Source organism: Heloderma suspectum, chromosome 4, assembly GCF_057233095.1.
Source record: "Heloderma suspectum isolate Gila_16-S chromosome 4, 16-S_ref, whole genome shotgun sequence".
Taxonomy (NCBI): domain Eukaryota; kingdom Metazoa; phylum Chordata; class Lepidosauria; order Squamata; family Helodermatidae; genus Heloderma; species Heloderma suspectum.
Genome location: NC_139461.1, coordinates 256,751,360 through 256,767,323, shown reverse-complemented (window position 1 = coordinate 256,767,323; position 15,964 = coordinate 256,751,360). Strand labels below are relative to the sequence as shown.

General features: G+C 43.2%; 2 protein-coding genes across 13 annotated transcripts in view; one reads left to right on the top strand and one right to left on the bottom strand.

Moving 5' to 3' along the window:
- Window positions 1–28: 28 nt before the first annotated feature.
- On the top strand, window positions 29–1,528 carry C4H1orf74 (chromosome 4 C1orf74 homolog). Its single transcript, XM_084853428.1, has one exon. It carries the CDS (start codon window positions 124–126, stop codon window positions 928–930), a length of 807 nt encoding a protein of 268 aa, XP_084709554.1. The 5' UTR covers window positions 29–123; the 3' UTR covers window positions 931–1,528.
- TRAF3IP3 (TRAF3 interacting protein 3) overlaps window positions 1,414–15,964 on the bottom strand; it is a 46,063-nt gene continuing 31,512 nt past the window's right edge. For 11 of the 12 annotated variants that reach the window (XM_084853415.1, XM_084853424.1, XM_084853419.1 and 8 more), the window contains 6 exons: window positions 15,729–15,866; window positions 12,948–13,083; window positions 11,723–11,785; window positions 7,278–7,417; window positions 4,355–4,468; window positions 1,414–1,700 (listed from right to left, as the gene is read on the bottom strand). In XM_084853415.1, coding sequence (XP_084709541.1) covers window positions 1,617–1,700; window positions 4,355–4,468; window positions 7,278–7,417; window positions 11,723–11,785; window positions 12,948–13,083; window positions 15,729–15,866 — 675 coding nt within the window. In that variant the 3' untranslated portion in view covers window positions 1,414–1,616. Of the gene's footprint in view, window positions 1,701–3,588; window positions 4,469–7,277; window positions 7,418–11,722; window positions 11,786–12,947; window positions 13,084–15,728; window positions 15,867–15,964 lie in introns of those variants that run through there. The other variant, XM_084853414.1, reaches the window with a different exon arrangement.

The following is a 15,964-nucleotide window of genomic DNA, read 5'->3' as shown; positions in this document are numbered from 1 at the left end:
AGCTAAAGGCCAGAGGGCAGCGAGGCGATTCAGGAATTCCCTGGGTCAACCCAGTCGTTTTGTTTATTTCTTACATCTGTATCCTGCCTTTTTTCCTCCTCAAGGAACCATTCCCATCTGGAGATGGGAATGGCAGAGCCCTTCCCTCAACAGGTCATTGCTACAGCTCAGCATCACCTTAGAATAGGGAAGAAGAAAGGCTTGTCCCCCTTGGCTTCCTTGAAACTGGCTGGAGAGATACTGGCTGTAGCTGTTGGCTTGAAACCAGCTTTCCTGTATGATTACAATTCTGCTGAGATTTCTCAGATCCTGAGCTACATTCAGCAGCTTCAGATCATCAGTCATCTTCAATGCCGGCTGCACATTCTGAGCGTAGCTGAAAACATCCTGATAATCAACTTGGAAAGTATGCTGCTGTGGCTGGAGACAATCCTGCTTAAAAATAGCATCCCCTTCATTGATGTTTCTGCTTCCAGAACATGCCCTTGCCTTTGTGATCCAGAAGATACCAATCTAATAAAAGGCCATCTGTCTGAGATACTGAACCATATGAAAGCACTGGCAGCAGACACATCCCGGATGCTTTCCTCCAGTGCAGTCTTTTCTGCTGAATGGAATCTCTGCACTCTCTTCGGAGTTTTGCTTGGCTATCCGGCAGCTTATAGCTTTGCTGCCCAGAAAAGCTTTGATAATTGCCTTTCTCTAGCCCCACTGAGGGTGTTCACTGTGCAAGCCACATTCTGTAAGTTCAGCAGTAATTTCAGAGTCCGATTTTATTCATTCAGTATCCCGGAACTCTTGTATCCTGCCATGAAAACAGGCCTCAATGCATGGTGCGAAAACCTCAAGGATGCTTTTAAAGCTCAAAAGGACTTTGTGGATCTCTCTATCACAACTGACGTAGTGGCTGTTGCGGCAGTGGCCTTGTAAATGTAAACAGTGGTCCAGAGGCACCTACAGAATTTTCTTCACAGCATCCGACTGAACTGTTACCGTTGTTTTTTGGAACTTCTTCCGATTCAAAGAACAAATTGGGAAGTGTAGCTCCAAACGACGAAAAGGAAAGACCCCCCCCCCCCCGGCACCATTTTCTTTTAGCAGCTCTTGGGCTCTCCATTAATCACCAATCTGCTAAGGAGTCTATACTCAGGCTAGATGTTTTAAGGTGGTACCTATGGCCACAGTATTGAGGCCATCCTGCATTTAGTCATCTGAATGAACTATTGTTCAGCCCAACTGCAAAGAATCCTGCTGGTTTTCACCAGCCAGGTTGAGCATTGATCCTGACTTCTAGGTGGTCAAGCAGCACATAACTGGATTGGGGAAGCCTAACGTTACCCAAGGTGTAAGACCGACAGTTATATCAATTGATACAGAACAGTGTGGTTTGAGAATACACTAGACACACATGCTACCTTTTGTAACATAGCCTTTAATTTTTAAAAAAATAAACACATAAGCGGTCAAACAAACTCCTTTAGCAGAGTGTGCAGTTCAAAACTCTTTAAGAAATTAAAAACATTTTGTTCAATGCAAAAATATGCACTTTCTGTAGGTAACTTAGAATGTCGTAATGCAAAGTGGGTAACATAAGCAAAACTAGAGAGAAAGTATACTCAGGGTATAAAGTTGACTAAGTAAGATACCAGAGCTGTTGCTGTCACTACCATTAGGAGAGGGATCCAGTGGCCATGTCGTCTCTGAAAGAAAGATGAAACCTAATGAAATAAAAAACCTAACTGATAAATTATATGTTTGATAGAAACTCATAATTCCTCCCTCTTTTCAAATAGTTACACTAAGCCTGCCCAATGCTGGCACTTTGTGTTTTATTACAAAGAGGCCTACGTTTCTATTTGACTACTCAGGAAATACCTGTGTTGAAAGTGAGTTTTGAGGACAGATTCTTTTTCCCACTTTGCAAAGCCAAAAAATTAGACCCACTGGCTTGATGCTGAAGTTCAGAACCTATTAACATAATCATTTTCAGCATATGGTGGTTTCAAAGAATGAATTGCAGTCTAATGTGGGTTATGTTTTGTGACCATGCTGAGTCACAAGATGAGTTCTCTGTGCATACAGTCCAGACTGTGCACCCTTCTTTCTACATCACTGAGGTGTGCTTGTGGGAGGGTTGATGTTTGGAATCTCCCATGTTCGCTCAGTATGCATTATATTTGAGCTATCTATATGTCTAAAAGGATTTCTGCCTTTGAGGGTGGAACCCTCTTAACTGCCTTAGTGCACCAATATAGTGATCCTGAAAGAGTTGCATTCCCCTGTATCTCTCTCTGATCCGAGATGGTCATCCTAGGATTTTTCAGTTTGTGCTGAAGTCTTATGAGACAAGATTGGCTCTCCACTGTTCAACTCACATTTTGACTTCCTGTGGAATGGAATGAAATCTGGGTTTTGTGCATGTTTGGAGCAGTTTCATAAGAACATAAGAAGAGCCATGCTGAATCAGAAAAAGGGTCCATCTAGTCCAGCATTCTGTTTACACAGTGGCCAATCAGCTGCCTATGGGAAACCCAAAAGCAGGACCTGAGTGCAACACCACCCTCTAGGCCATGTTTCCCAGCAACTGGTGTACCTAGGCATACTGCCTCCAATACTGGAGGTAGCATATAGCCATTGGGACTAGTAGCCTTCTCCAGAAATGTGTCTACCCCCTTTAACCCCATCCAAATTGGTGGCCATCTTTATGTCTTGTGATAGCAAATTTCACAGTTTAACTGTGCGCTGTGTGAAGAAGTACTTTTATCTGTCCTGAATCTCCCACCAATCAGCTTCATAGGATGACCCCGGGTTCTAGTATTATGAGAGAGGGAGAAAAATGTCTCCCTATCCACATTCTCCACACCATGCATAATTTTGTACACCTCTTATCTCTCCTCTTAGTCACCCTCTTTCCATGCTAAACCCAGATGTTGTAACCTTCTCTCATAGGGGAGATGCTCCAGCCCCTTGATCATTTTAGTTGCCCTTTTCTGCCCTTTTTCCAGCTTTACAATATCTTTTTTTAGGTGTGATGACCAGAACTGTACACATTATTCCAAGTGTGGTTGCACCACAGATTTGTATAAGGGCAGTGTGATATTGGCAGTTTTGTTCTCAATTCCTTTCCTAATTATGCCTAACATGGAGTTTGCCTGTTTTACAGTGGCCGCACACTGGGTTGACATTTTCATTGAGCTGTCTGTCCACCACAACCCCAAGATCTTTTTCTTGGTCAGTCACCGCTAGTGCAGATCCCATCAGGTTATACTTGAAGTTGGGATTTTTTGCATGAAAAAAATTGATAAGTAGTAGTCACCACATGCTGAATAATTGTACAAATAGAGCCTTAGCTTAGGTTTAACATGTTCTCAATTCACTGCTTTACATGGGACTACCCCTGGATAAAGTTTGGAAGCGACACCTTGCGCAGAATGCAGATGATCGTTTCATACTGTAGACACAGAGCAGAGAATGCACTGGTTGCCTGTTGACTTCTGGACCCAATTGTTTGTGTCCTATTAATTATGTTGCTGTTTAATTGGTTTCAATTTTTATCATTTTTAATTTATTATAATTTTATTTAGCAGCTTTGAAGGTACCAACAGCAATGAAATGGCAGGGTATAAGTATCCTAATAAATACATTTAAAGGATATTTGTTTACTCAAAGTTTGGGCTCTGGAAATATTTGGAAGCATCTCTCACTATATCACCCAAGTGCTTATTGAGCTCTGAGGGGCAGGGAGCAGGCTCAACACCAGTTGCCCTCTACTAGGTATCTAAGGCTGGCTGAAATATAGGGCAGGGCCTTCTCAGTAGTGTGTCTTGGAACTTACTGTCCTCAAAGGCCCACCAAAGCCCATCAGTAGCTGTTTTCATAAACCAGTGAAAAACCTCCATGTTTAAACTAGCATTTGATGAATTATTTCAGTGTATGTGGGAGGGAATGTCAATAAATAAATTCAATTTCTAGTGCTGGTATCAGCTTTTTAAGCATCAGTCCAAAGCTCCAGCAAAATTTTTTAAAACTTGATAAGCAGACACACAAGAGGTGTGTTTTCTCCGGACTATAATGGTCTTTTCATGTCTTTATATCTCTGATTTATAAACTCTCAGTGTAGCCCAGGCTAATTATAAAGTCTTGCTCTGTTATCAAATGTGTGCAGTATTTAAAAAACCACTGTAGCCTGACTTCTTTGTTCATGCCTCTTGGATGTGCATTTTTAGTTCTGAAGCTGCTCAGTTCAATCCATGTATACTGAGGGGCCAGGAGGGTGGGCTTTGATATCTTTGCAGACTACATAGTAACAGTATGGGGCAGCACAAAACGGCTGTTCAAAGAAAACATATCCTACTTGGGCCTGTTGGCTCTGAGAGTGATTGAGTTCATCTCGACACTGCTGTAACTTGGTGAAGCAGCTGCGATAGTCGTCGCCCAGGACCTCTAGTTCACAACGCAGATCTGTGCCCTGAGCAAGAAAGCAAATGGTTGTTTAGAAAAAATGCTGTTCACTAAGGTGCTTTTTTTCCAAGTGAGCTTGAGGGCAGCAGTTACCAATGGGTTTAGTGTGGTAGTAGCTGGAGCATCTCTGCCCCCCTAATCCTGAAGCAAATTAGAGAATTTATTCCCCTAACCCTATCCTTTTCTCCCACCTTACTCCACATTTCACACATTCCTCAAAATACACCTGGGGCTTCCTTCACAAGTAACCCTTGCTGTTTCAAGCTATTAATAAAGCTGATACAGCATGTAAGGTCAGAAAACGGCATATCTAATTTGAATTATTTTTGGTTCCTAGAGATGGAGATACTGTGAACAAAGTGGGGACACGTGTTTTCCTCTTCTTGTGAACAGACATGAACTTAAAGAAGTGTTCTCCATCACTGATCATGCTATTTTTTCCAGAAAGAAACAGAATCCAGTCTCTCTTCTAAGCACTGAGGCCTAGCAATCAGCAGGGACTGTTGTACATGTAGAAATAGCAGTATTTGAACATGTGCAGTACAATTCAGCATGTTGTCCTCATGGGAAAACTGTCCCAAGTATCTCTTGCAAAAGGGACTCATCTACAAATGATCAGTGAACAGAGAATTGGTTTGGAATACTGGAGCATACCACCCACACAGACCTATTCGCAGAAGCTTTGGTTTAGTGGTATATATTATATCACTAAATTTTATAAGCTGGGAATGTGAATTTATCATAGACCAAATACAGTTTTTGTGAAACCTTTATTTTAATAGCCCTCCTTTGATTAGTATTTTTCTCTCAAGGCCAATTCGTACAAGCCTTCAATGCATGGTAGGCACTATAGAGCTTCTTGAAAATCCTGCATGTGCTGGTTCTGTCCAGGGCCAGCCAGCCAGTTGTGTGCCACTGTAATCCTGTGCAATGTTAGTAACCTTTTGGCATGCTATTGCAAATGCTGTTTTCAAAGTGATTACAGTCACATGTTCAGAGTGTAATCCTGAATATGGCGCTGCCTTCAAGAGGCAGCTGGTGGGGCATGCAGAATTCTGAAATGGTTACATAGAGCCACGTGAATCCACGGTGATTATTTTTGCCAGTTAACTTCACGTGTCCCTACCACGGCATGTTACCATCCAGTCAGAATTTGTATATGGGTATGTAAGGTGTTCACCCACTTTTTTATTCTGTAAATCCCCAGGATTCTGCTTTCAAAACTGAAAACTGGATTTGAATTGAGTTCAGGCTGAAATGAACTTTGCTGTGAATTTTCATTTCCAGAAAGCGCACAAACAGCAGTGATCTTAAAACAGCCAAATCGTCTTTCAAATGCCCCTTCTATTCTTGTCCTTATCAGTCTCTTGAGCAGACAATAGGACATGTCTTGCATACACTCAGAAGCTACTGTGTTCCAGAAGAAAATGATGTCATGAAGAAAACATTCTAAAAATATCAGTACTTTTCAGAATGACTCTTGGCAGGATGTGGAACATACACCAACAATCACAGAATCTAATAACGGCTAGGATACCAGATGTTCATTTGACTGCAGTCTGCAATTCAACTCCCAGCTCCTTCACATCGGAGTTTAATAGCGGGGGAAAAAAATACTTTACAACTGTGGGCAAGTGCATCCAAAGATCTTTTCATAAAAGTATAATCTACATGTTTGCTTTCTGGAACAATGAAATGCAAGCTTTTTTGAAACTCAGAACATGTAGCTTTAGAGATATTCTGCCTGCACTGAGCTTAGGGATAAAATAGGCACGAGTGCACCAGGTCCATACGTTTAAACCTTGGTTGCCTAATTTTAACAGCGTAAGGAGCATGGACACAAGGGATGCTAAACCTGCTCCTAACTTCAGCTTCATTCCTGCTGTCTGCCCCTACACACATGCATACATACACACCAATGCTTTTCTCCACCACCAATATCAGAAGGAGCCTGGCTGGGAGAAAAGTGCTTGAGAGGGGCAGCAGGGAGATAAGTGGCAGCTGGAGGGAAGATTCTTACTCATTACCTGCCATTTTTGCAGCCCCTTCTTTCTATGTCGGTGATGGACTGCAACTCCCATCAGCCCTTGCCAGCACAGACAATAGTGAGGGATCATGGGAGTTGTAGGCCAAAACATCTGGCAGGCCACACATTCCCCATCCCTCTTCTATGTGATCGGGCAGATCTAGGTTTAAACACACATCTGCCACTGTCGTGCCCAGTTCAAGCCTTAGTCTCACCAAAATCACAGCACAGCTTCCAGTTAGTGAGGTTACTCTCCTGGCATATATAGGCTCTGGTTCTAAATACGCATACTTGCAAGTAAGCTCCACTGAAACCTATGGGGCATGGATTCTCGTGTTTTGTTTTTGAGATGTGAAAATACACGAAAGCTAGCTACTTTGACGCTGGTCAAGAAATGAGTGCTGAACTGGCCCAAAGGTTAGGGACTGAATGTGGAGGACCAGAAGTCTCATTAGTGGGCCCTGGACAACTCAGTCTTGTCTCAGTTTTTGTTCCTTAAGTGAACCATGGAGTAATCCATCTTAGTAGTCTTCCACTTTTCCATACCTTATGTGCAGATGCTGCCAATGCAAAAAAGTGAGTAAAAGTAAGCCTTTCAAATGAATGCGTTTATTATTTGAGTGTTAGGCAGTGTGACATCTGTTAGGCAGACTGGAATGATGCACATACGAGATTGGATGCCCACTGCCATCCAGAATTTTCATATCTGTACTGAAAGGCATTTGAAAATAGCAATTAATTTCCTAATGAGATCCTTTAATCTTATGAGCTGCTTGGGTCACATCCTCACCTCTTTTTCCTTAGCTGCAAACTGGGTTGTCCTCTTTTGCAGCTGGTCCTCCAGATTGCTCTCTCTGCCCCCCTCAAAGTCCTTTGACTGGGAATTCTGTTTGGTTCTGGCTGAGCTCTGCGCTGTAACACCGCCCTGCTCTACAAAAAGAGCCAGACGTTTATTAGAATCATGATCTGCAGGATAACTGTCTTGCCCAATGTCTGCATGAATTAAAAATCTGTTCTTTGTGGGACCAAAGCAACCTGAAAGCAAACTGGTTCTGTTTTTCACACATGTAATGAGAATACACTTGGCATGAGAGTGCCTGTATAGATAAGCAGAGAGGTCAAACCACATCCCACCATTATAAAAGCTCAACATTTTAAATCCAGTAGAATAAAATCCAGTCTATTTGTCCAAAGAGTCTGAAATTTAGCATAAAGTATCAATGTTCTTAGTACCATTTCAGATTTATTTATTGAGACATGACTGATACACAGCAATTTTCTTCCTGGGGTAAATCTCTCCTGCAGAGGAAGAGTACTGGGCTAAAATAACATAATTGCTATTGAGAAGGAAAGACCAGGTGCCTTCGCTTGAAATTTCCATTTTTTTGAAGCACATGAGTGGATTTGTAACTGGCTTACCTTTTCTCTTAAAGTGCTGATTTTTAAATATTAGAACTTAGGATATCTGTTGCAATGCTCAGAATATAAGAAGCCATCTCACACACAGTCAGGACAATGATGGATGTGGTCCCACACTGTCAACAAATCCAACTCTCTAGGGTCTGAGGGCCTTTTCTTTTTTTCAGCCACTGAACTGGAGATGTTGGGGATCAAACCCCATGTAAAATCATATGTTTTACAGGCACTTTGTATTTAAAAGTGATTTCTTTGCAAAGATGAACAGATGGATTTTGCTTCCATGTACTTGGCCTACTGTCATGTTTGGATTCAGACAGGGATGGCTTTGCTTGGAGATGGGAGAACCAGGGCTGCCTGAACTTGCCGAAATCCCCTGAACTTCATTTCAAAGCTCAGTGCGGCTTGCTCCTGTTCTTGTGTGTGATCAGTTTTTCTCAGTTCGTTTGAATGGGAAAAGTGTGTATTTTGAATGGGAAAAGTGTATTTTTCAGAAGTGTGCACTTTCCCTCCATTAACTGAAGCGTGAAAACGAGAATTTTTTAAAGTGTGCATTTTTTAAAAGCACACATTTTGCAAACATAGTTTGAGAATTGCTCTGAACAATTTTGGAGAACATGCACTCCCAATCGCATTCAGGGTTGTGAATGAGGACGTTTGAGTGATTAGCGAATTGAAATGAAATTCTCGCACATACCCAGCTTTGCCTAGCCAGATCGATGGTGTAAGTTGTTTGTTGGTGCTTTTTATCTTTCTCTGGCTCACTTATTTGACTTATATGAATTCATTCCCTACCCTTCATGTACCTTTCTGTATGATAATGTGTTCATTTGTTAGGGTAAGGAGGTTGCAGTGCTGGTGTAGGGCATCTGACCGGATGAAATCACTTTCCATCTTATAGTTGTATGGGTCCAAGAGTAGGATTGTATGTTATTTAATAGACTGGAAGATTAGTGGGAGAGGAGATATGAGGACCTCTCCTTGAGCTGCTTGTGTAACATGATAGCTCTTCCTAACAAGAAATGTTAATAAAGGCTCTCATAGTTCCTCTCCCACAGCATTATATAACGTACAAAGTAACTAACACAGGGTGAATCCAGACAAGGTTTTTATCCTGCAGTTGCACTGCTTTGTTCACAGAATTTTGCGGGGCTCCAGATTTTACTTTCTTCTACTGGGAACCCTCCCATATTTACCCACTGCTTTATCCCCCACCCCCACAAAAATCTGTTAAGGAGGAAAAGGTGGGGTAGCTGCACAGTAACTTATGGGTAGTGCTAGCTGTCTGCCTGTAAGCGCTCACCATCATTTTAAAATTGCACTGTGTGTAAAACCTCAGAGCATTATAATTCAGGCTGTGGCTTAGGTTCACATGTCAGCCAGAAGGGAGGAGCCAAGGCCCTTGGACTAGGTCATGTGATCCCTGCCTTGCCCTGAGCGGTGGGGGAACTTTAACCCGTAGTGTATGCCGCATTGCCTCCTCACACCAGACAGGGAATGCCCAGATTTGGTCTAGGTAGATTGAGCGCTTCACAAATAGGCCCTAATCCAAGGTAATTACATCAAACACATGGATATCAGGAAGGTTCAAGAGGAGGGACAACTGCACCTAGTGGATGGCCACAGTTCTCCTCCCCTGCCACGCATATGCTCTTCACCAGGGGTATCAAGCCTCTTTCAGCTTAAAAGTCTGAATTCAATTTCAAAGAAGCTTTCAGGGGATGCATCCCAGTGGTGGGAGGGGCCAAAGGCAAAAGGGGCAGGGCCGAAATACCAGCATATTGTAGCTTTAGCTCTTCCTGCCAGTAACGAAGCCTCAGGGGAGGCATTTCAACCTTTTAGAATGGGGGCGGGGGGACAGCGCAAAGCCAGAACCTCCCCCAAATGCTTAGAGGTCAGGGGGAAGGGGGTGTGGCCTTCCGGGGAAGCCTGGAAGCCTGGATTTGGCCTGCAGGACTATGGCTTGACACCCCTGCTCTGCACAGTGGGACCTTTCTGTGAACTTCCCCTGTATGAGTAATTTTTACAGTGCTTTCATAAATGTCATAAAAAGCACTTCCTGCTGTTCTTATGTAAATCTTCCTCTCATTTACCAATAGGGGATCATCAGATTCCCAGGCTTTATTTCGAACAGCCTTGAATAGCTCCTCCAGCAGGAGAATTCCTTGTGGCACAGCATCCTAATGAAATGCTACATTTCAGGTCTATGTAATCCAAACCTGCAAACCACAGAATGGCGTGAATGCATACACCCATACTTTTCTGAGCTGTGATTTTCAGCAGGTGTTACAGCATCAGTGTGCACCCCTCTGAGCTATAATTTTATTTATGCTTCCTAGTTTTAAAAGCTGGCAATGTGATAAAATCAGCAAAGCAGACATCAGCTTTGAGGTAAAATCATTTATTGTTTAAGGAATTTGTTCTAACAGATATAGCTTCATGCCTACAGAGATGTGTCTAGCAGCCTTTTGCAGAATAGCAACATTTCTTCCTGCTAAACATGCAAATGTATAGTACATCATGAGATGTTTCTGTTTATGGTTCTTATGGGAGAGCACATGCAAGACTGGTGTCTAGATCCAGACCTATCTAGTTAGGAATGGTTCTTAGAGTACCAGTTACAAAATCCTAGATGCCTAGAAGTCCTCCCGCTACCAGTTTAGCTGGCCTGTCCTTTGCATCTCATCTTGCTGCTGAACCATAAATTCCCTGGCCTGATTGCACATCACATCTGCAAATAGAACAAACCAGAGTAGATCATATCCAGGAACACTTGCATGCTTCCCTCTTTTCTCATTGTGTTTTCTATCTCTATCACTTGACTCAGTCCTTCTTGCACAATTCAAACGGTTGTGTTGCGGTGCTGTGTGGTGGGGAAGAATCCTGTACCACTTGCATCTGCAGCACCCTCCTGAAACCAGTGGCCCATCCTCATGACAGTTTCCCAAATTCCAATTCTGGTGAAAAAGGGAAAGTTGGCAGATTGTGCTAGTCCTTCAGTGACTCCTGCCTCTTAGCCATGTGGACAGGCAGGGAACCAGCACAGACTGAAGCAACCTGTCCACATATTGTGGTGAGCTAGATGCAAATTCCCTAAACAACTTCACCTCATCCTGCCAACAGATTTGCTTGGATCAGACTTGGGGTCGCAGATAAAGATAACTGCCTATCAACTATTGAGAAACTGGACCTGTTGCACTGAAGGGTCAGAATGCGTGAACAGAGCACTCCCCTTTCTTCTTTTGGTGATCACGTAACCAAAGAGCACAGACAAAATGTCTTTTGATCTCTTTGCCCTTGGTAGTGCAAAGCACAAATAGGTTTAGTTCACATGTTATGTTTGGGAGCAGCTCCTGTGCATGCACACACACCATGGAATAACGTGGGACAACATGCTGCATCTATCTTTCCAAGGATCACTGTACACAACATTATTTCCCTACACAGATACAATTTCATTGTTCAAATGCACAGTATGGTATATATGCAGTATGGTATATACACACAGTTTGCCTACATGGAAGTGACATCCATATGCAAAAAGACTCTTGTGTGAAGCAGGCCTAATGTCATATCAGTCCTTAATGGGTGTCACACATCGGACTTTTAAATAACACAGGATGACTTACCGTAACTAGAACATAATTGTCACATTCAGGGGTATAGCTGGTGACTCCTCCCTGTCCCTGTGCAACAGTGGCAGAGGACAGTAGTTGTAAAGACAAGGAGTGTTATACCACAAAGAATACTGTATGATCACTATGTTTGGGGGCCTTTGTGCTCATTGCCCAACTCTTTCGACCACAAAGCTTTACTTACCGTGCAAACATTTAATTCTTGCCTCCAACGCCAGCTTCTGTTTTTCTTCACTTTGCAGCTTGCCTGGAAATAACAATCAAGCTTTTAGGAATGGTAAGTAACTTTATGTAGGGCTTTTCTTGCCCCTGAATTGCATCATTTGGCATAAGCGGGAGTTGTCCTCAAGTTACCAATCCTAGCCTATTGAACTGAAGGGGACAATACTGCATTGCGGTTTGAGCACTGCAGCCTTCAATTTGCGAATGTTTTCCGTTTCTGAATATGAAACGAATGTGAGTCACGAATTCATATGAGTCACGAATGTGTTACTGCTACTGCACAGATGGGGAAACAGACTGATGCGTTATGTAACTTTGCTCAGTATCTCTGTCGGCTCACAGCACAAAGAGAAAGGCCTCATGCTTCTTGAAAATTTAGGCCTTTGCCTTATTAAGGCTATTCTCCTGTTTCTCTGAGGAAGTCACTTTGAACTTAAGATACAAAGGTTCAGGGAGATATGTGGTATACAATTTTCCATGTCACTGAACCACCACTGAACAAACACACAGGGTATTGCTTGCCTGAAAGCCCCCACACCCCTGCATGCGGACAGCGAGCATGTTAATGTAAGGAGACCTTTTCTCACTGGCTTGTAAGCTTTCAGTGTACAGAGAGATTTTGACATGGGGGCGATTGTGGAATGCTCTCCCCAACGAGGTCTGCCTGGAGACAACATTGTCATGTTTTCCGCACCAGGTTAAGACTTTCCTCTATTTCCCAGGCATCAGACGCTCCTTTATCCATCAGGTGAATTGTTTATGGCTGTCACTGACGTTTTATGGGGTCATGGTATTTTATTAATAATTGGTTTTAGTTGTTTAAGTTGTTTAACATTTTTCTGTGTTTTAATTTGTAAATTTGTAAGTCGCTTTGAGTCTTCTTTGTTGTTGTTATTGTTGTTGCTGTTGTTGAGAAAAGCATCTTTTTCAATAAATTTTTAATAATAATAAATAAGCAATCTACCATGTTCATTCTGAGATGGTACAGTCACAAATGAGGACTGTATCATGTGCTCTCCCACCAGCATTTAAAATCAGCTCTTAGTCACACTGGAACAATTAATCAAAGCCTAATGTTGGGAACAGGAAGTTGGTTCTAATATTCATTAAAAGAACACTCAGACTCTGTCACATCCCTGCTTGCCCAGCCATACGCCAGTATCCTCTTTTTTCTACAAATTTCTTACTTTCCACTGCACTGAGACACTCCATTGCGAGCCTGTTGTCCTCTTGTAGGTGATCAATTCTTGAATAGAGACTGGCACGTTCACTCTCCAAATTCTGCAGGGCTTGGTACAGCTGAGAGTTCTGGGTGTCTGACCACTGCAGGAAACAGCCACAATAACAGTGTATTGGTTAGCAAAAAAATAACTGAAGTGTGATCCATGTGGGTTCTTCTTATATATCATTTTTGGCCATCACACGTTTTTTAAAAAAGAGTAAGAAAAGAATGCCTTTATTAAAAAGAGACCTTACTCTCAGCAGAGGTGAGACAACTGCTGCCATATTGATCAATACTTCAGAGACTAAACTGAGTACCTCCAAACCTGAATACAGGAGTCCTTCCTGATTGGAAACAATATGATTTGATTTTGTAAAGCAACAGTTTTCTACACTCTAGATGCAAGGTTTTTTTTAAAAAAAAAAAATCAATTTTTTTGAACAAATTTTGCATACCACCAGAGTTATTGTGCAGCTTAAAGTATAATTAATAAATAAATTTTCAACCTAAAGATATAGTGTTTGGAGAAATTTAGCAGGTAGATAAAAACTTATCTGGTTTAATTTCAGTAATTATTAGGGATGGATGGAACACTTACCTTCCGTTCTGTTCTGTTTCTGCTGAGGGGGGGGAGGCACTCCGCCCCTCCCCCCAGAATCCTCGACGGTGGGGGAAGTGATCCGGTCCTCCCCGCCCGGAATCCTGCCCGGCGACCCGCAGCCAGACATCCGGCCGCCGGGCAGCCCTGCAGGGACGCAAATGGCGGCTGTCGTAGCTGCCGCCATTTGCGTCCCTGTATTTAGCCATGATAGGCTATGTAAATATTTACGTAGCCTATCACGGCAGGGGGGAAAAACCCAGTGTATGCAAATGGCGGCGGCCGCCGCCATTTGCGTACGCTGGGTTTTTCCCCCCTGCCGTGATAGGCTACGTAAATACTTACGTAGCCTATCACGGCATGGGGAAAAAAACCCAGCGTACGTAAATGGCGGTAGCTGCCGCCATTTGTATACGCTGGGTTTTTCCCCCCTGCCGTGATAGGCTACGTAAATACTTACGTAGCCTATCACAGACTCTGCAGGGACGCAAATGGCATCCCTGCATTAGCCATGATAGGCTACGTAAGTATTTACGTAGCCTATCACGGCTATGAAGAGGAAGCGAATGGCAGCCGCAGGACGGCCACCATTCGCAAAGCAGCATGGACGGGAGCAGGTAAGTGCTCTGTTTCGCGCACCTTTCGTGGTTTGGGGGGGCGGGGGCTTCATTCCGCGATGGATTTCGGGGGGCCGAATGCACTGGCATTCGGCCTCACCGAGATCCGTCGCGGAATTCTCTGACATCCCTAGTAATTATGCTTTTGGAAACCAATCACTTGTTTCATTTGGAACTAATGTTGTAACTGGAAACTGATCATAACATACTTGTAGGGAAAGGCAACTGACGTTTTCCAACTACCTCTACAAGCAAAATACTGATACAAAATGCCTAGATAAGGTACCTACCTGCAGCTATGTTTTCACAAAGGTCTCAGTGACCTTGTTTGCATGTCACGCTAAGCCATGGTAGGTTGTTACCTTGAGAGATTGCAGGGTGGCTTAGCATAACATTCATGCAATTTTCCCCTCCGATTTACTGCCTTACCATGACATTTGCACATGTGTATGTGACAGCTAGCAACGGAGACCAGTGGAGGGAAGCGACAAGCTCAAAGTGGAATTTGGGAGGGAGCTGAAAGTGGCTGGTAGCTGCAGGACAGAAGGAACTTTAGGTTAGGTGTTCTTACTTCAGTTGAACATGAAGCAGCCTTTAAAAAAAAGTGTTCCTTAGCAAGAATTGGAGAATGAAATTGACAAGGACATTGACAAGAGGGGGATAACGGTACGCTTTGCTCAATAGTGGACAGGTGGTCTTGTACAGTTGCACTAGCCCCCCCCAAGGAATAATTGTGAACACATTCCTGCATTCATAAAGGCTCAGAAACTTAACTCCCTTTGGCAATCTGATGGGGGTGGGGGAGTTTCCCTTGGTAGCTGGCAACCCCAGTGGATCAGTTGCAGAAAGGGTGCTGATGTAGGGAATGTGGATTTCTGCCGCAAAGGCTCCTGGGATGTGTGCCAGCAGTGACCAGGAGGACTGAGGAAAAAGCAAGCCATGGCAAGCCACCAAGTGGGCTATCATTTGCCAGGAGTAAGGGAAAGATACTCACCCACTGTGGCTTACTCTCAGGGTAGCTTAGCATGATGTGTGAACTTGTCCAGCATGTGTACTTTCATGTGTGCGAATATCTACTTTACAGTAGCAATGCCAATTTAAGATTAAAATGCAGCTGTGACTTGAAAGGGAAGTAAGGACCATACAATACTGTGGATGAGCTGCATCTCTCCACCACCACCCGTTGCTCCCTAGTAAGGTGATGCAGTGATCTTTCTGAGATACAGCCCTGCCATCTAATAGAAGCATTAATACTCATGGGGTCAAAATAGGTGGATGATTTTATCCCCTTGTGTTGGCATGATGAATCACTGTCTTCAGTACAGCAGCTATCGACTGGACCATAAATTTCAGGATGAGGATTAACATTTTGTTTAGATTATTCACCTTCCCAACAGTCCTGTGGATGCAACCGCACGCAGCACAACCCTGTTCCCATTTCAAATTCTGTCTTTGAGAACGGATAGCCAGATAGTTGCTGGTGTAAAAGGAAAGGCTGGAATATAGCCTCATAAAGAGACAAGGAAGTTACCTGCAGTTTGTTTTCCAAGACATGAAGCATGTTTTCTAGTTCACTGTGCTTGTCAATCAGCTGGCTCCAGTCTTTTTTTAACGTGTTGTAGTGTTCTTTCCAGAGGGTGCAGTCTTCCTCTGCAACAGTGAGGGCTCTCTAGGAGGAACATACATCACATAGAAGTGTCAGGGTTAACAAACATGCCTTCTTGACAGTGAGACACACTGCTGCACACCACAAAGGGAACAAATAGT